The 20,791-nt window shown below is 36.3% G+C and overlaps 1 protein-coding gene across 1 annotated transcript in view; it reads right to left on the bottom strand.

Annotated features, from left to right (window-relative positions):
* BRCC3 (BRCA1/BRCA2-containing complex subunit 3) overlaps positions 1 to 20,791 on the bottom strand; it is a 55,836-nt gene that overhangs the window by 18,883 nt on the left and 16,162 nt on the right. Inside the window, exons 6-7 of the mRNA XM_082716691.1 lie at positions 18,557 to 18,645; positions 16,776 to 16,831 (exon numbers count right to left, since the gene is read on the bottom strand). Of these exons, the coding sequence (XP_082572817.1) occupies positions 16,776 to 16,831; positions 18,557 to 18,645 (145 nt within the window). The remainder of the gene's footprint in view (positions 1 to 16,775; positions 16,832 to 18,556; positions 18,646 to 20,791) is intronic.

Raw genomic sequence — 20,791 nt, forward strand, 5'->3', positions numbered from 1 at the left:
CAAATGCATATCATTCTTGATAACTAGTGATGCTGTGTACCTTTCAAATATCTGTTGGCCCTTTGTAGGCCTTCTTTTTAGAAATGTTTAGTTAGGTCCTTCACGTTTTAATTTTTTTAAATTTTTTTCACTTTTCTTTAAATTGGGTTATTTGGGTTTTTGTTATTGAGTTCCTTATATGTTTTAGATATTAACCCCTTATCAGATATATGGTTTGCCAATATTTTCTCCCATTTCATAGGCTCTACCTTTCCACTCTGTTGAATATCTCCTTTGTTCTGCAGAAACTTTTAGTTTGATGAAATCCCACTTGCCTATTTTTGCCTTTATTGCCACATCCAAAAAAATCATTGCCAAGTTCTTCAAAAAGCTTTTTTCCTACATTTTACTCTAGTAGTTTTATGTTTTTAGGTCTTACATTTCAGTCTTTAATCCCTTTTGAGTTGATTTTTGTATATGGTGTGAGTAAAGGGTCCAAATTCGTTTTTGTACATGTAGATATACAGGTTTTCCAAAATCATGTATTCATGTTATAGCCGATTCTTAGCTGAGAATCTTGCTGAAGAACATGTGGATTGATTTCCAGGCTTCATTGGTCTAGATGTCAATTTTTTATGCCAGTATCATACTTTTTGATTACAGTCATTTATAATAGTATTTAGAAACCAGTCAGTGTGATGCTTCCGTCTTCATTCTTGCTCAAGACTGCTTTAGCTATTTGGGGTCTTTTGTGAATCCATATGAACTTTAGGATTATTTTTTCTATTTACGTAAAAAATGCCATGGAGGGGCAACTGGATGGTTCAGTCAGTTAAGCGTCCAGCTCTTGATTTTGGCTCAGGTCATGATCTCATGGTCCTGGGATCAAGACCCACACTGGACTCACTGAGGAATCTGCTTGTCTCCCTCTCCTCTAAAATAAATAAATATGTTTTTTAAATGCCATTAGGATTTTAACAGAGAATGCATTGACTCTTTAGATCAGTTTCAGTAGTATGGACATTAATTCTTCCAATCTATGAACCTGGCATGTCCTTCCATTCTGTGTTCCTTAATTTCCTTCATCAATATTTTATAATTTTCGGGGTACAAGTATTTGATTTTGGTTAAGCTTATCCCTAAGTATTTTATACTTATCCCTAAGTATTGTGAATGGGATTTTATTCCCTATCGGGGTAGTTTGTTTGTGTATAGAAACTTAACTGATCTTTATATATTTGTTTTTTATTCTGCAACTTTACAGAATTTATTAGTTTTAAGGTTTTTTTTAAATTTTTTTTTTAGTTTTAAGTTTTTTGTTGTTGTTGAGTCTTTAGGGCTTTCTACATATATGATGTCATCTGAGATCTGAGGTAAGTTTTACTTCTGATATAGAAGACTTTTCTTTCTTTTTCTTGTATGACTGCTCTAAGACTTCCTGCACTGTGTTGAACAGAAGTGGCAAGACTGGGTATCTCTGCCTTGTAAAAAAGCAAAAAAAAAAAAAAAAAAGCTATCCTTGAAAGCTTTCAGTTTTCCCCCTGTTCCTTCTATACCTATTTTGTTGAATTCTTATGCTTTTCTGCATCAACTAAGGTGATCATGTGGTTTTTATCATCTTTCATTCTGTTAATACAGTGTATCAACTTGATTTATTTGCATATGTTGAAATATCTTTATATCCCAGGGATAATCACATTTGTACACTTGTTAATGGTGTATAATCCCTTTACTGTGCTATTGAATTCAGTTTGCTGGTATTTTATTAAAGATCTTTGCATCCCTGTTCATTTAGGGATATTTGCCTGTAGTACTCTAGCTTTACGCGGCTTTGGTATCAGGGTAATGCTGGTCTCATAAAATGAGTTTGGGAGTGTTCCCTCTTCTGTTTTAAAAGGGTATTAATTCCTCTTTGAATATTTGGTAGAATTTACCTATGAAGCCATCTGGTCCTGTGGTTTTTCTCCTAGTCTGTCATCTTGCAGATGTCACTCTACATGTAATTTACAGTTTATGACAGTAGTTATCTCCCTCGTGGATATGAGTATTCTTTTTAAAGTAATTTTGTCATGTTTTTGCATGCTGGGAGGTTGGCTTTATCTCTAGATATGTAATACCTAGAAGCTTTAGGAATGTTCCATTTAGGGACAGGAGGATCTGGTGCAATTGGGACATTTTTTTTAACTAATGGCTTACAACATCCCTAAGATAACTGAGGACATTCCATTGTTATTCCATTTGAGAAAGACAGGAGTATAAATATCAAAAAGGATGTGTGTGTGTGTGTGTGCGCGCGTATAGATGCCTATTTCCTTTCGAAACAGCCATTTACTGTCTACCTGTTCACTTCTTTTCTGTGATGGAGAATTTAACTTTGCTTAAGGTACTATTTTTGAGTTTTTGTTTAGTTCTCAACCAAAGGTAATTTTAACTAATACAACCTAGTAAATTGTTACACACATATTATGAACCTAAATAAAAATATTCTGATTATTTGACTTTAACTTTGGGGCAATGAATATAGGGCAATATCTATGTATAAGACAGAAGCTATTCATATAAGAATAAACATATACATACACACACATATTTATATATGCACTATCTCTATATTTGCAACACACACACACACTTGTACTCAGCCCCTGAAGTAAAACCCAGCATTATAAGCAATTAAATGTTAAAGTAGGGGCGCCTGGGTGGCTCAGTGGATTAAGCCGCTGCCTTCCGCTCAGGTCATGGTTTCAGGGTCCTGGGATCAAGCCCCGCATCGGGCTCTCTGCTCAGCAGGGAGCCTGCTTCCCCCTCTGTCTCTGCCTGCCTCTCTGCCTACTTGTGATCTCTCTCTCTGTCAAATAAAATAAATAAAATCTTTAAAAAAATGTTAAAGTAACTCCCTTGCATTACTGTATAACTTTAAGCTGTTCTCAATTGGAAAAAAATGAATAGAATGCTCAGTCGTTCCATTATTTCATCATTCATTCAATGTTCATTCTGTTCCTATCTTATATTTTTCTGTTTCTGTCCAGGTTGCCCTTTTCCTTTATGGATTCTTAGGTCCCTTAAATTGCCTATCACAATGCTGAATGCCGCACTACAGTCTTGATTACTGAATACATTTGAGAATCTAGTAGGAGTAGAGGAGTAGGAGTAGGGTCTGCAGCTTTTACTTCTTGATTTCCCTCTAACACATCCTGTAGAAAAGAAACTGCTCCAGATATCCCCTAAGTATCTTCCCTAGTAAACGAAAGCCCTAATTTTTAGCTGGGTGCATGGATTCCAAGCTAAAATACTTCTTAGCGTCTCTTGCAGCTCGCTGTTACTGTATACTTGCCAGCTAATAAGAAATACATGAAAAAGTTATATGTACTACCTGTTTAGAATATCATGGTAAATCTTAAAGTTTATCATCCATCTTGGGTTATTTGGAGACCTTGTAAATGGAGTAACAAGACATAAGATGCCTATTTTCTTTCGAAACAGCCATTTACTGTCTACCTGTTCACTTCTTTTCTGTGATGGAGAATTTAACTTTGCTTAAGGTACTATTTTTGGAGTTCTTGTTTAGTTCTCAACTAAAGGTAATTTTAACTAATACAACCTAGTAAATTGTTACACACATATTATGAACCTAAATAAAAACATTCTGATTATTTGACTTTAACTTTGGGGCAATGAATATAGGGTAATATCTATGTATAAGACAGAAGCTATTCATATAAGAATAAAAGGCTAGACCTAAAAAAAGGTGTGAGTAGATTTTCAACTTTATTAGTGATCAACAAAATGCAAACTAAAGCCGCAATGTACCATGATTACACACTCACCAAAATGGCAAAATGTACAAGACAGAGAGTACCAAGCATTGGCAAGGATGTGGAAGAAGCAACTCTCTAGTATTTCTGGTACTGACACTTTGGAAAACTGTTGGCATTATCTATTTAAAGCTGAACATCTATACACATATACCTATATATTCCACTCTTAGGTAGGTACCCAACGGAAATACCCAACAAATGTACATATGTTCACAACAACAAGAATATTCATAGCAGCACAATTAATAAGAGCCTCTTAAAAACTGGAACACTCAGTGGAATGAATAAACTGTGGTATGCTTATACAATGAATACAGCAATGAGAATTATTAAGCTATTGCTTCATGCAACAACATGGATGAGTCTTACCAACTGATTGAAAGAAACTACACACAGGAGAGTACATATTGTATGATTCCATTTATAAATGGTTGAAAAACAAGAGAAAGTGACCTATGGTGTTAGAAGTCAAGATTATGGAAAATCAGAATTCCAACAAAAGCATCTGGCTACAGAGCTATGTTCTTACTTATTATGCTATATTGTCTTTCCAGAAAAGAGAGAAAAAATCCAATTCGTCTTATAACTTAATAAAATAATCCTGAAACCAAAACCACTCAAGAGAAATCCAAGTCAAGAATACTTTAGGCTAATCTCACTTATGGACATAGAGGTAATATCTTGAGCCAAATATTAGCAAATAGAATTGACTTTGTATTAAAAGAACAATACATCATGGGAAAGTAGGGTTTACCTCAGGAATGCAAAAACAGTTCAGTTTAAAGAGTTTTCAATGTAAATCATTACCTAAACTAATGAAAAGGGGAAAGAGCCACATTATCAATTCAGGAAATGACAAGCAGGCATATGATAAAATGAGAGACATTCATAATTAAAAATTCTCAGGAAACTTCCTTAAGTTAGTGAAGGAATAGAGGATGTCTACCACAAAATCATAACACCCATATTTGATAGAACATCAGAAGTATTCCCATGAGAGTCAGAAACACAGTGATGTTTGCCACTCAACTCTGGTATTCAACTTTTGTATGTAGGTTGTACCAGTAAGAATACTTCTGACTGCTGATTATGATCATCTACCTAAAAAATACACAGCACCTATATGGCAAGAATAACCATCCAGAATTTATGATAGAAAAAGGGGGGAAATCCTATTTAGAAAAGCAACAAAAAGTATTAATTTAATGAGAAATACTATATTGTATATTTGTTGGTTTTGCTACCATATACTGTCTCTTCCAAAATCCTTTCTCCTTCAAGGCGAGGAAAGGACCTGGGATCAGCTTCCCACAAACCGAATAAATGCAGACCACCAGCTGTGTGACCAAGTGGGCCTGGCTTCTGATAAAATGCTCTGGGTTAGAAAGGCTGCAAGTGAACATAAACACGTCCTAGGCACCACTGCATATACTTCTTGTTCTTGGGCTCTGTCCCTGGCTGGGATCCAGACTATGAACAGGGACGGCTATTAACTTGGGGGCCACAGAAAAGCTCTAGTGATGTGGCATCAAGTCTCTTAATTTCTGAGTTCATTTCCTCACCAATAAAGGGGGGGTGGGCACAGGAGTTTTGGCAAAATTAAATGAGAGGAGACACATCGAGTACCTGACAGTTACCATTAACAATGGCTTCTGTCAATGTCTTTCCAGTGTCTATGGTTTTTCCCCTATGATCTCTGGATGTAATGAATTATAATACATTAAGATTTCCTGAAGCTGAAGGAACCTGTATTTCTGGATTAAACTGAACTTGCTCATTGTGTGTTATTCCTTAATAACACTGTTATATTTGATTTGCTGATATTTTATTCTGAATTCTTACATCTTTAAGTGATACTGGTCAACAGTTTTTTTCTGTGATATCTCTAATCAGATTTTGGTGTCAAAATTATTCTAGTTATTTTTAAAAATTGGGGAGCTTTTAACCTTTCTGTATGGTCTGGAAAAACATGTAAATGGATTTAGAGCCACCTATCCTTCAAAAGTTACTTAGAATTCAGCTGTGAAGCCATGTAAACATGACAGCTTTTACAATTATAGATCCTTAATCACTATTTTCAGTCTCAGCTTTGATAACTGCACTAAATAATTTTCTATTTTTTAATCAGCTTTGGTATATTTTCCTATGAAATCACCCCTTTCTTTAGATCTTAAAATCATTTGTCTGTCACAAAAGTCATGTACTGATGACATATAATGTGCTTTTTTTCCCACTTTTGTCATACAGTACAAAGTGCATGAAGTACAGTTCAAAGAAGTCTAACATAGACTCCAGTAGCCACTTTAACAAGGGTACAGAATTTTCCATCAACAACTCTAAAAAAATTCCCTCATGGTAAGCCTTTATACTCATACCCCACCCCAATCCATAAGCCCTAGCAACCAATGACTTATTCTCTATCCCTATAATTTCATTTTTCAGAATATCACATAAATGCAATCATACAGCATTTGAGACCCTTTGAGACGGCCTTCTTCCACTTAGCCTCCAATTCTTACAAGTTGCCTATATTAAAAGTTCATTCCTTTTTATTGTTGAGCATTTCTCCACCGTATAGGTGTCTTAGAGTTTGATGATCTACTCACCTATGGAAGGAATTTGGGTTGTTTACATTTTATGGCAGTTATGATAAAGCTGTTATAAACATATGCATACAAGGTTGTGTGAAATTATGTTCATTTCTCTACGGCCGATAACAAGAAACTGCTAAGTCCCAGTTTTCTAAAGTGACTTCATCACGGTGCATTTCCACCAGCATTTTATGAGTTCCAGTTCCATGTTTGTTTTCTTAGTAGCTAGTGATGTTCACCATCTTCTCATGTGCTTATTTGCTATCCTTATAGACTTGAAGTATTTGTTCATGTCTTTTGCCTGTTTCTTAATCGGGTTGTTTGCTTTTTTTTTGTTGGGTTTTAAGAGTTCGTTATCTATTCTTGATACAAAGTCTATAGTCAGATATGTGACTTGCAAATATTTTCACTCATTCTGGAACTAGTCTTTTTATTCTCTTAAAAGTTTCTTTCATGGGGAGCCTGGGTGGCTCAGTCAGTGAAGCGTCTGCCTTCGGCTCAGGTCATGGTCTCAGGGTCCTGGGATGGAGCCTCACATTGGGCTCCTTGATCACTGGGGGACCTGCTTCTCTCTCTGCCTGCTGCTCCCCCTGCTTGTGCTCTTTCCCTCTGTCTGACAAATAACAAAATCTTTTAAAAAATTTAAAATTAAAAATAAAACAAGTTTCACTCAGCAAAGTTTTTAATTTTGATGAAGTCTCATTTATCAAGTTTTCTTTTATGGAAAATACTTTTGGTTCTATGTGTAAGTTGTTGGCAGGCCCAACATACAGATTTTCTCCTCTCTTTAACTCTAAAACTTTCATAGTTTTGTTTTCTATTTGAACCTATGATCTTTTCTATATACAAAGTTTGATATAAGACTAGATTGACATTATTCTGTATATGCTGGTCTAATTATCTAACACCATTTTATTGAAAATGCCATCCTTCCTTCACTGTACAGCTTTTCCAGTTTTGTCTGATCTGCTGAATATTGAAACAGCACACAAATGTACTCTCAATTTGCCTCTCTTCTCTACTTTTTGTCTCTCCAGATTTGCCTTTTCTGGATATTTTGTACCATATGTGGCTTAGCCAAGTATTCAGGGTCCACCATGTTACAGCATTTATCAGCCCATATGTCGGGTTTTGGCTACTATTAAAAAATGCTGCTATCAGCATTCAAGTACAAGTTTTTCTTTGAACATTTGTTTTCAATTGTCTTTGGTGTTACCTAAGGGTACCACTGCCAGGTCATACGTTAATTCTATATACAATTATTGAGGAATCACCAAACTTTTCCACAGCAACTGAAGCAATGTCTATTCCCATCTACAATGAGTCAGGGTTCCACTGTCTCCACAGCCTCAGCAACATGTTATTTTCCTTTAAAAACTTAGACCTATCCTACTGGGTGGGAAGTTAGGGTAAGTTAGTTACTGTTTTTATTTGCATTTCCCTAAAAACTAATGATGTAGGGCAGCTTTTTACGTGTTTACTGGCCATGTGTATACACTCCTTGGAGAAATATCTACTTAAGTCCTTTGCCCATTTTTAAAAATTGAGATACAATTCATATAAAATTAACCATTTTATTTTATTTTATTGTTTAAAGAGTTAATTTATTTGACAGGTGGAGATCACAAGTAGGCAGAGAGGCAGGCGGGGGGTAGGGGGGAAGCAGGCTCCCCGCTGAGCAGAGAGCCCGATACGGGGCTCGATCCCAGGATCCCGGGATCATGACCTGAGCCGAAGGCAGAGGCTTTAACCCACTAAGCCACCCAGGTGCCCCTAAAATTAACCATTTTAAAGTGAACAATTCAGGAGCACTTAGTACATTCATGATGCTGGGGGACCACAACACCTAACTAGTTCTACAACATTTCTATCACCCCAAAATAAAACACCATATTCATTAAACAGCTGCTCCCCCATTCTCCCCTCTCTTCAACCCATTGCCAACCACCAATTTGCTGTTTCTGTGGATTTAGCTATTCTGAATACTTTATATAATGGAATCATATAATATGTCACTTTTTGTGTTTGGCTTCACTTAGCGTAATTCCTCCATGTTGTAGCAGGTTTCAACATTTCATTCCTTTTCTCTGAATGAGTAATATTCCAAATGAGTAATATTCCATTCAAAGGATATAGCTGATCCTTAAACAACATGGGTTTAAACTGTATGAGTCCACTTACATATATTTTTTTCTTATAAATACAGAATAGTGGTATAAATTTTTTCTTATTATTTTATTAAAATTTTCTTTTCCATATTAGAATACAGTATATAATACATATATAAAATATGTGTTAATTGACTATTTATGTTATCAGTAAGGTTTCTGGTCAACAGTAAGCTATTAGTAGTTAATATTTGGGGAAGTCAAAAGTTATATGTGTATTTTTTACTGAGGGTTGGCACCCCTAGCCCCCATGTTGTTCAAGGGTCAACTGTACTATATTTAGCTTATCTATTCATCAGTTGGTGAACATCTGGGTTGTTTCCATTTTTTGACTATTGTGAATACTGCTGCTATGAATATTCACATACAAGTATTTGAGTTCATATTTTTAATTCTTTTGGATATATACCTAGGAATACAATTACTAGAACATAAGATAATTCTAACTTTTTGAAGAATCACCAAACTGTTTTCCACAGTGACAACATTTTATAATCCCACCAGCAACATCTAAAGTTTCCAATTTCTCCACATCTTTACCAACTTGCTATTTTCCATTTTGAAAATCATGTTCAACTTATCAAATGTGAGGGGGCATCTCATTTTAGCTTTGATCTGCATTTTCAAAATGACTGATGAATATTTTTTCACATACTTATTGACCATTTGTACATCTTCTTTAGAAAGATCTATTCAAATTCCTTGCCCATTTTTAAATAGAGGGTTTTTTTGGTCATTTTGCTGTTGAATTTTGAGACTACCTTATATATTCTGAATACTAGAGCCATAGTAGCTATCTGACTGGCAAATATTTTCTCCTATTCTGTAGCTTGCCCTTTCACTTTCTCGATAATGTCTTTTGAGGCACAAGAGTTTTTAATTTTTTAAAGTTCACTTTATGTTCGTTATTTATGCTTTTCATGTCATATCTAAGATTCCATCTAAAATCCAATGTCAGGGGGTGTCTGAGTGACTTGGTTGGTTAAGCATCCAACTCTTGATCTCAGCTTAGGTCTTAATCTCAGGGTCGTGAGTTCAAGCCACGTGTTGGGCTCCACACCGAGTGTGGAGCCTATTAAAAAATAAATTAATTAAAATTAAAAATAAAAAAAAAATCCAATGTCATGATTATCCCCATGTTTTCTTCTCAGAGTTTTCTGGCTTTGGCTCTTCTATTTAGGTCATTGACCTATTTTGAGTTGTTCCCAGCAACACTTGAACAGACTATTCTCTCCTCATTGAATAACACTAGTACCCTTGTTGAAAACCAAATGGCCATAAGTATACAGGTTTACATCTGGATTCTCGATTCTATTCTACTGGTTTATAATCTATACTTATGCCAGATCCACACTGTTTTGGTTGCTGAAGCTTTGTACTAAGTTTTGAAATCCGGAAGTATAATTCCTCCAACTTTGTTCTTTTTCATTATTATTTTGGCTATCCAGGGCACCTTGCAATTTTATATAAATTTTAGGATCATCTTTTCCATTTCTGTAAAAGGGGCCTTAGAATTTTGTCTTTTTAAGATATTATTTATTTATTTGTAAGACAGAGGGAGGGAGCACACAAGCAGGGGGAGCAGGAGAGGGAGAAGCAGGCTCCCCACTGAGCAAGGAGTCTGATGCATGGCTTGGTCTCAGAACCCAAGGATCTGGGCCAAAGGCAGATGTCCAACTGACTGAGCCACCCAGGCACCCCAGAAAGGAGCATTAGAATTTTAATAGGGATTGTATTGAATCTGGAGATCTCTTTGGGATGTACTCTCACCTTAATGATACTGAGTCTTCTGATCCATGAATACAGGATCTCTTCTGATTTATTTAGTTTTTCTTTAATTTCGTTCAGCAGCATACTCTATTTTTAACTTTAAAAGTCTTTCCCATACTTGATTAAGTTTTTTTTCCTGGGTATTCCATTATTTCATTATTATGAATGCTACTGTAAACAAACTATTTTCTTAATTTCCTTTTTGGATTGTTCCTTGCTAGTATGTAGAAACATACTGATTTTTGAATATTGACTTTGAGCACTACAGCTTTGCTAAATTTATTAGCTCTAATAGCTTTGGGGGACTTTTTGGGGAATTTCTATATAAATAGGATCATGTCATCTTCAAATACAGATAGTTTTACTTCTTACATTCCATCTTGGATGCCTTTTATTAGTTTTCTTGCCTAATTATCTTGGCTAGAATTACTAGTACAATGTTGAATAGCAGTAGTGAAAGTGGGCATCCTATCTTGTTCCGGATCTTAGAAAGTTTTCATTCTTTCACCACTAAGTAAAATCTTAGTTGGGGGTTCTCGTAAATGTCAATAAATGTTGAGGAATGTCCTCTAAATTCTTAGTTTTTTGAGTGATATTATCATGAAACTGTGTTGGAATTTGTCAAATGCTTTTTGTGCACCAATTAAGATAATCATGTGGGTATTTCCCTTCATATTATATTAAAGATTTTATCTTAAAACTTGCTTGTATGTCTGGGATAAATACCATTTGGTCATGGCATATAATCCTTTTACTATGCTCTTGCATTCAGTTTGCTAGGGCTTTGCTGAAAATTTTTGAATCTGTATTCATAAGGAATAGTGCCTTGTAATTTTTTTCTTTTACTTTTTTTGTGATATTATTGTCTGGCTTTGGTATCAGGGTAATGGATTCAAAGAATGAATTATAAGTATTCCCTCCTCTTCTATTTTTTGGAAGAATTTGAGAAGGATTAGTGTTAATTCTTCTTTTAGTCTGTGTCAGAATTAATGAGTGGAGTCATCTGGTTTTAGAATTTTCTTTGTCAGGAGGTTTTTTACTACTGATTTAATCTATTTTTATAGGTTTGTTCTAGTTTTCTTTCCTTTTGAACCAGTTTTGGCAGTTTGTGTATTTCTAGGAATTTTTCCATTTAATTTAGGTTATCTAATATGTTGGCATGTAATTGTTCAGTTTTACCTTATAATCCTTTTATTTCTGGAAGGCCAGTGGTAGTGTCCCCACTTTTATTTCAAATTTTAGTTATTTGTGTCTTCTCTCATTTTTGCCATTCTAACTAAAGATATGTCAATTTTGTTGACCTCTTTCAAGAACTTTTTGTGTATTTAATTCTATTGATTTTCTTTTAAAAAAAATTTTATTTGCGAGAGAGTGAGTGAGAGAGCACACACAGGGTAGGGACAGAGGGAGAGGGAAAAGCAGACTCCTGGCTGAACAGGAAGCCCAATGTGGAGCCCAATCCCAGGACCCTGAGATCATGACCTAAGCCAAAGGCAGACTGAGCCACCCAGGTGTCGCTTATGTATTGTTTTGTCCCTATTTCGTCTTCAACTTTAACACTTATGGTTTCCTTCCTTCTAACTGCTTTGTATTTGGTTGACACTTTTTCCAGTTCCTTAAACTGTAAAGTTAGGTTATTGACTTAAAAATTTTTTAAATTATTTTTTTAACTTTAATTTTGCTTTCTTTTTTTAAGCAATCTCTACAACCAACCTGGAGGGAGAACTCACAACCCCAAGATCAAGAGCCACACACTCTACCAACTGAGACAGCCAGGCACTCCTGGCTGATTTCTTTTTTACTGTATAGCTATAAATTTTCCTCTAAGTACTGTTTTTTGGTAACTCATAAATTTTGGTATACTGTGATTTTATTTTCAATCTCAAAATATTTTTTAATTCCTTTTGTAATTTTTCTTTGTCCCATTGGTTGCTTAAGACTGTATTATTTAATTTACACATATTTGTGAAATTTCCAAATTTCCATCTGTAAATGATTTCAGATCTCATTCTGTATTTTTAGAAGATGCTTTGTATGATTTCAAACTTTTTAAATCTATTGAGACTTACTTTGTGGACTAACATGTAATTTATCCTGGAGAACATCCCATGTGCACTTGAGAAAAATGTATTTTCAGCCACTGTTTGGTGGATCTACTAGTACCAATATTCTCAGTTTTTGTTTACCTGGGAATGCCAATTTCTCCTTCATTTTAGAGGATGATTTTGCCAGATACAGAATTCTTCCTTAGTAGCTCTGTTCTTTTTTTCTCTCTCAGCATTTAGAATATTTCATCCCACTGCCTTTTGGCTACCCTGGTTTCTGATGATAAATTGCCTTTCAATCTAACCCTAACCCTCGTGTGTAATGAGTCACTTCTCTCTTGCTACTTTCAAGATTCTCTCTTTGCCTTTGGCTTCCAACACTGATTATAATATGAGTCAATGTCAGTCTGCTTGAGTGTATCCTGCTTGGAGTTCTTTGAGATTCTTGGATGTGTATCTTCATGCCATTCATCAAATTTGGGAACTTTTTTTTTTTTTACCATTATTCTTTTATATATATTTTCTGCCTGTTTCTCCCTCTCATCTTGTATTAAGACTCCTATTTTGAGTATACTGATAATATTTCAAAGTGCCCCATGGGTCTCTTAGGCTCTGTTCAATTTTCTTCATTCTTTTCACTTTCTGTTCCTCAGACATAGTATCAGTTGATTCTTTCTTTTTTCTTCTCAAATCTGTTGTTGAACCTCTCTGATCAATTTCCCACTTCAGTTATTATACTTCTCATTCCAGAATTCCTAGTTTGTTCCTTTTTATAATTTATCTCTTTACAAATATTCTCAATTTGATAGCCTCTGTCCTTTCCATAGTTTCCTTTAGTCCTTTGTACATGGTTTCCTTTTAGCTTTTTGAGAATATTGATTATAAGTCCAATGTCTGTGCTTCCTCCAGGAATTTTTTATCAATTCCTTTTTCTTGTTTATGGCCCCAAATTTGTTTCTTTGAATGCCTTTTTTGTTGTTGTTAAAACTGGATGTTTTGAATATTATAACAGGAATGGTGGAAACCAGATTCTACCCCACCCTAGGGTTTGTTGTTGCTGCTTGTTTTATCTGATTTTTTGTGTTTGTGACTTTCTTGAACTAATTTTTCATAATCTATATTCTTTGTTATATATGAGATTTCGGTCCTGTTAGCTTAGTGGCCCTGTAATGACTCAACAAAGATTTCCTTAAATGTGAGATTGTGATTTTTTTTTGACTAAGCATTTGCCTGGTTGCTATCAAGTTCTGATTAGTTTTTATAGTTCTAAGAAAGTTGATTCTCACAGGTTTTGCCAAATTATTTGTTTGCTGAGACTTTCTATTTAAACATTTGTTACAGAAGTATTTGTGATTTTTAAAAACATTTTTATAATAGTTACTTTAAGGTCTATCAGATCATTCCCACATCATTGTCCCCTCAGTGTTGGCATCTGTTGGCTACTGTTTTCCATGCAAGTTGAGATTTTTGTCATTCTTCCCATACTAATTCTGAATTATATACTGTGTATTTTGAATATTTTTTATAATCTCCTGGGTCTTGTTTATATTCTACAAGGAATGTTGTTTTTGTTTTAGCAGGCCATCTGCCCAGTTAAGTTCAGGCTGAAAATTCCACAGTGGGCTGTGGTTCCAATGTCAGTTCAACTTTCAGAGCATTTCTAGTGATCTTCAGATCCTTCCTGCCTGCATGCTACCCAGTGATTAGTATGGGACTTATGTGGTGGTCTACTAGTTAATTCAGTTATCATTTATGCTAATTAAGATCAGGTCCATACATTAATGGCTCACGAGTGGGCCCAGAAATTTACAAACAACTTTATGAAGTTGGCGTTAACACACTCCTCCCTTTGTGTAATTTCCTGGAGGCTACCCTTTTTTGGTCTTCCTGCCAGAAATTTTGGCCTCTAGTTAATCTTTTATGCTCTTCTACAACTGAGCCTTTGGATACACAGAACTAGTAACCAGCCTTCCATTCTTAAGCCAAAATCACCATCATCATCATTAACAACAATAGCAGCAGAGTAAAAGTTCTCCTAACTAAGAGAATAAAGTGTCTGGAATTGTAGCAATTGTTAAGACTGGTGTCCCAGAGCAGGATACCTGAAATCCAGCACTTGGTGATCCAGGAGAAAAGTGGCCAGCTCTCAATGAATTCACCCTAAAATAAAGGCTCCAGTTAACGAGCTAAGGCTACGAATAATGAGCTATCGTGTTTTTGTTGGCTTGTTCTTAAAAGAGGATGGAAAAGAAGTGTTTTTAAATGTCATAATATATTATAAATATAACATGAATATAAATATAATAAAAATAAACAGAAAAAAAAATTACCACAGAGGAAACAGGTAACTGAAAAAACAGAAGAAAATTTAACATTTCCTATTTAACTATCATGTCAACAAATCAAGAATAGGATACTGTGAAATAGGAATAAGCACTAAGCAAGGAAAAATCTCTTACAAATTAAAAATATAAAAAATTGCTAAATGAAAGGGCTGGAAGATAAAATCTAAAATATTCTTGAGAAATCAGAACAACAAAAAACAGAAAATATGAGTTAAAGAGTCACTACTGTCAATCTAGGACCTTTAATATCTGACTAATAGGAGTTCTAGAAAGAGAGAGGAAAAACAAGGGGGAGATTTATCTAAGAACAGAGAAAATGATGTGACACACCGATCCTACTAACCTATGGGGAGAATGAGGTAGTCACAGGAGAGGAAGCTATTAAGGTTCTCTCTTCATGTTGGGGCTTCAACTCCATGAGAGAGGAGAAATACACTGGGTAAATGAAGGTGGGCATTAACCATGAATAGAAGGATTCATGTCCTGATTCCCTAAACCAGCTTGAGACCAGGAAGTCTCCCTTCCCTATAGCATAAGTTCATTTACCAACACTCCAAATGCCACTTTATTCGAGTCAAAGTGGAGAAAAAGGGAAATAACTCAAAGAATGAGGAATTATCCCCCAAAGACTGAGTTACACTTGAAGAAGCTTTAAATGATGGGACTTGATTGAATTATGAATAAAATCTTTTCTTCCCAGGAATATATGGATTGTTTTATCTGAGGATACAGAAGAAAATGATAGCACAGAACTTCCCAGAGTTGCAGGACAAGTGCTGTCTCACTGACAGCATCCAGCAGTTTGAATCATAAAATATCCACACTCCGGTTGTATCATATGAAATTTCACAACATCAAGAATAGAGAAGTTCCCAAAAACTGTCAGAGGAAAAAAAGTGCCCTATAAAAGAACAAGAGTTAGACAGGTAAAAGACTCAAATGCATACCTTTCTTAGAAAGAGTGAACCAAGAAAGATGACACAAAACCCAGACAGTGGACTGAAATGAAATCCACTGAAATCAGCGAATCTAACCAAGGAGAATGATGAAGGAAAGTTCCAGGATGTCAGTCAAGACCTGACTAAGGTAGGAAGATGGAGGGCTTCAGGGAGTAATCCTAGCAAAAGATTTCTATATTACTCCTAAGAATGTAGAACTCAGGGAGGTGATAAAGGCAGAAAAATAAGGAGAGAAAAGCCATTGAAACACCCCATGGAAAAGCAAAAAGCTATTCAAGAAAGGAAATGGAATCATAATATACTACTTTACACTGCTTGGTTGTACACGGAATAATGATATTGACATAATCATGATGATAAACACGTATTTTCTACTCTTAGAGTCAACGAGTAGAAAAGGCACAGAAAATGCAATTATGGTTGCAACACATACCACAACTGTTTGCAACTGTGAAAATATAAAGGTTTATAGTAAAAAATACAAGTAACAGCAGGGAGCCAAAAGATAGTGTCTATTGTCTGTTGTGGACAGAATAAAGGGGCAAACTTGAAGAACAGAAAAGTCATCAACAGAAGAACAAAAGTAGTAATATAACTACACTTGGGGACATGGAGATGGGGCAGGGCATGTGAGCTAAATCCTCATTTGTGAAGGCGAAGTAAAGTATTAAGAATAGATAACATCCAAAATTAGTAAATCAAGAAAGAATATGAAAAGTATATTATTTTGAGATATAAACACAAACATCACTTTGTCTCTACTGAGGTGACTGATGCGTTTCCTTCCACATATTTTGTGTATTTACTAGCAAGTTAGGGTTAGGGTTGATGTGTACATTTCTCTTCTATATCCTTACCCAAATGGTTGCATGCTATCCATACTATACATACTATTCTCATACCTTGCCTTTTTTAATTTAATGATGTTTCTTGCAGATATTTCTGTATTACTACTGAATGTCCTTATATTTTTAATGGCTGCATATTATTCAATTATTTAGATGTATAATTTATTTAATTGGGTCTGTACAGTCAATTCCCTGGGATGAAAATTAGCCCACCAACACACACATGCATGCATACATCTCTGTCATACTTACTCTGAGCTCTTCTGGGCCTGTATAGATTGAAAGCAAGTGTAGAGTACTCGGCCAGTCTAAAAGAAAAAAAAAGGAAAAAGAAAGAGAAAGAGAAAGAAAGAAAGACAGAAAGAAAGATCACACAGAGAAGGATTACTTTAGTAGATTCAAACCTAATACTCATATCCTTATATGGGTGGTATCCGAAGACCTTCTAGAAGTGGAAGGTTAAAAGGGATTCCGATTTCCATAAGGATCATGTACTCAGCTCAGTCAACATGAAATGGCCTTAAATGAAACATCTGTTCATGTGACAGCAGAGAATTTCTTATAAACATGAGGACCAAGAAACCAAGAACCAGAGCATTTGAACAGTTTTGTTGGAAGCTGACAAACTTATCCAAATATTTATAATGACAATAAATAAATTTATAATGACAAAGCCAAAATCACTTCAGACGAAGTAGAAACTTCAAGATTACTGTTTCTGGAAAAAAGTGGCTTTATGAACAATATTCATTATTAACATAACTTCTCACCATATAACTATGATACTAAAGGACAGAGCATACTTGAGATAGTTTTGGCACAATTCATTCCTACAATGTTAAATGGTAATTTTCTTTTTGTTTGAACTGACACATAGTCAAACCTCTTGACATAAACAAAGAATTCAAACAGAAACACTCTACATAGAAAATTGCTAAGACTAGCCATTGACTGAGCTGTTCAACTTCTCTGAGCTTCTCATCCATCAAATGCAGATGATAATAATCCTCAGGGCGCCTGGGGGGCTCAGCCAGTTAAGCATCCAACTCTTGACTTCAGCTCGGGTCACGATCGTGGGGTGGTAAGATTAAGTCCCACAACAGGCTCTCTGCTCAGCACGGAGTCTGCTTGAGATTCTCTCTCCCTCTGCCACCCCCCCCCCCATGCATGTTCTCTTTCTCTCTAAAATAAATACATAAATAATCCTCATCCTCATAGACCCATGGTCAGGGTTAGAGCATGCTTATGTCAAACACCATACAACAGATTGATAAATGGCAGCACTTGTGGCCGTTATTATTATATTATAATTATATAATTATTATTACCATCAAAATATATACAGAATCGGCCACCATGGTTAAATCTCCATCAACTCTTGCCTAGATTACTCCAGTATCTCCCTAACTGTTTTCACAGATGCCATGGATTCCATACTCCCTCCTTCCCTGTGTACCCACCCCCATCCCCTGTCCAGTTTACTATCAACACAGTAGCCAGAGAGATCCCCTGAAAACGTAAATTCACCCTCCAGTGGCTTCCCAAGTCAGTCAAATCAAAGGCCTCATGAGATCTGGACCCTGGTTATCTTTCAGACCTCATTGTAGAACGACCAAATGAGTTATTGTCCAAACCAGGATACTTTCAAGAAGTAACCCTAACCCTAATCAAAAGGAGACTGGGATAATGGGATAAAACTGGGACTGCTAGAGGCAAACTGGGACATATGGTCATGGTATTCCTCATTCTGTTGTAGCCACACTGACTTCCTTGATATCCCCTGAACATGCCACACTCACCTTAGGGTCTTTGCACTGGCTATTTCGTCTGCCTGGAACGCTCTTGCCCCAAGAAATCCACAAGACTTGCTCCCTCACTTTCTTCAGGTCCTGACTCAATGACCCTTCTCATTGAAACCTTCCCTGGCCACCCTATTAAAATTGCAAAAAGATTTTTCTCTATTCTGTGTGTGTGTGCTTACACACACATGCACACACACACACACACGCACACACACACACACACACAAATACCTTTGTGTTTTTATCTTCTATGAAACAGGAAAAAATAAGTCCTACAAAGCCTTGATCCATCATCTGGTACATGGCTTGTGTGCGAACATCTGCAAATAAACAAAAATTAAAATCTGCTGTCGATAAACTATATCTTGCAAACACAAAGATTTAAAGATAATAGCAGCATACAGTCCTCCCAGGAGTCAGACTCTATAGGCAGAACAGAGATATATCCTAAGGACAATATACCTTCCAAAGTGTAAACATTTTACTGGGTAAGGGAAGAGTACATTGAGAAGTGTGCAATTAAATAAGAAAAGCTAGATTAATAACTCCTCAGCTGGCCCCCCAAAACTTGATAATTCCTTCCATGAGATTCAGAGAAATGAAGGCCCTGAAAGTAGACAAAAAGCTTCCTCAAATAAGCCTTTTGATGGATGTTTTTAGGGAAATGCATACATGACACTTGACAATGAAGAATGGAAATGTAGAAGTATTATGGAGTAAATTCTCATAGAGACTGCAACAGAATTAAAACCAACATTCCAGGGAGCAGAAACAAAATCTCAGTTAAAAGAGTACCCCAAACTAAATAGAGACTAAATTTTAAAATTTGAGGTCTTCAGACCTCATTGTTCATTGTTTATGAAGAATATAAAAGATCAAGTAAAATGCTGAAGGGTATGGACGTATGCCCAGTTACTTTGGCAATATGTTCCTTTTAAAAAAAGATTTTATTTATTTATTTGACAGACAGAGATCACAAGTAGGCAGAGAGGCAGGCAGAGAGAGAGGAGGAAGCAGGCTCCCTGCTGAGCAGAGAGCCCGATGCGGGGCTCGATCCCAGGACTCTGAGATCATGACCTGAGCCACCCAGGAGCCCCTGGCAATAATACATTCTTAAACACTGGGACTTCTCCCCCTTGTCTTCCTAAGTGAACTGACTAGTAACTTTTAGAACAGAATGCTTGTTTGGGAAAATGTAATTTGTTACAGTGATTGGTTGGAAGCTTAAACAAAGTGCAACCTGTATCTGTCACGGGAGGTTGATCCAATCCAACGCTGGTGGTAGATTACCTAATACATCACTGTTTGTTGCAGTGCCAATTACCTCAGTCCGGAAGAACTGAGCAGATCTTAAAACGAGGAGTATAGCTACAGGCACATTTCTCCTTTTCCTACACACTTACAAGGACAATAAAGTCTCTTGAGATTTATGAAATAACCTACACCATCTAAATCCCTTTCCTTTCTCTTTTGCAAACTACGTATAGATAACATTTTGGTAAGTTAGCGGTGTGGTTATGACATGACTTCAACTACCTTTTCCTCCACCGACACTTCCTCCTCCATTTCCTATGTTCATAAACAGCATTCCTACTAACCCTTATTGATACAAATAGTTCAAATGCTGCCTCCACCCATTACGAGCCATCTCTGGTTTCAGACAAGGTGTTTCAACTCTCAGTCTCAGCTCAGTTTCTATCCTTAAGAGCCAAGCACTCCTCATTAACTGAGAAGTGTTTTTAAGGAGTAGAATCATTGTAGTATCAAATGCTACAGAAGACAGAGACATAAAAATGTTTACTAGATTTTTCTCTCTGGTTTTTGTTTTTGTTTTTTGGAGGGAGAGCACACATGTGAGTGAGGGAGGGGTAGAGAGAGAGGGAGAGAGATGATCTCAAGCGGACTCCACACTGAGCATGGAGCTTTCACGGGGCTCAATCCCAGGACCCTGACATCAAGACCTGAGCCAAAACCAAGAGTCAGATGTTCCACTGACTGAGCCCCCCAGGTGCCCCGAATGTTTACTAGATTTTCAGTGGACGTCACTGATCACTTTCAGTGGACTGGGAGGCAGACTAGAGCAGGGTGAAGAGTGCAAATGAAAAGTGAGAAACGTCTTTGACCTGCAGGAGAATTGGGATTGGCAAGTATTTTTTTGTTGTGCCTTTTCTTAAACGTGAGGTAAAGCTCCATGAAGGCAGAGGCCTTGTTTTTCTCCTTCACTGCTTTATTCCCAGCACCTGGAGGGCTGGACACACAGAGACACTCAAATTTATTTCTTGAAGGAACAAATACGTGATAGGGAAAATCCAGTTTATCCAGGGATAAAGCAGTGTTGGAGAAAGAAGCACAATGAAGAGTGTAAGGTTCTTCAAGTCATGGGAGGCCAGAATGGCAGGATGTCTATTAGCTAAGAGGACGGACAAGGAGAAGGTGAGCCCAGTGAGAAGTAGGTGAGTAAAGAGA

The sequence above is a fragment of the Mustela nivalis genome (genome assembly GCF_964662115.1).
Source record: "Mustela nivalis genome assembly, chromosome: X".
NCBI lineage: Eukaryota > Metazoa > Chordata > Mammalia > Carnivora > Mustelidae > Mustela > Mustela nivalis.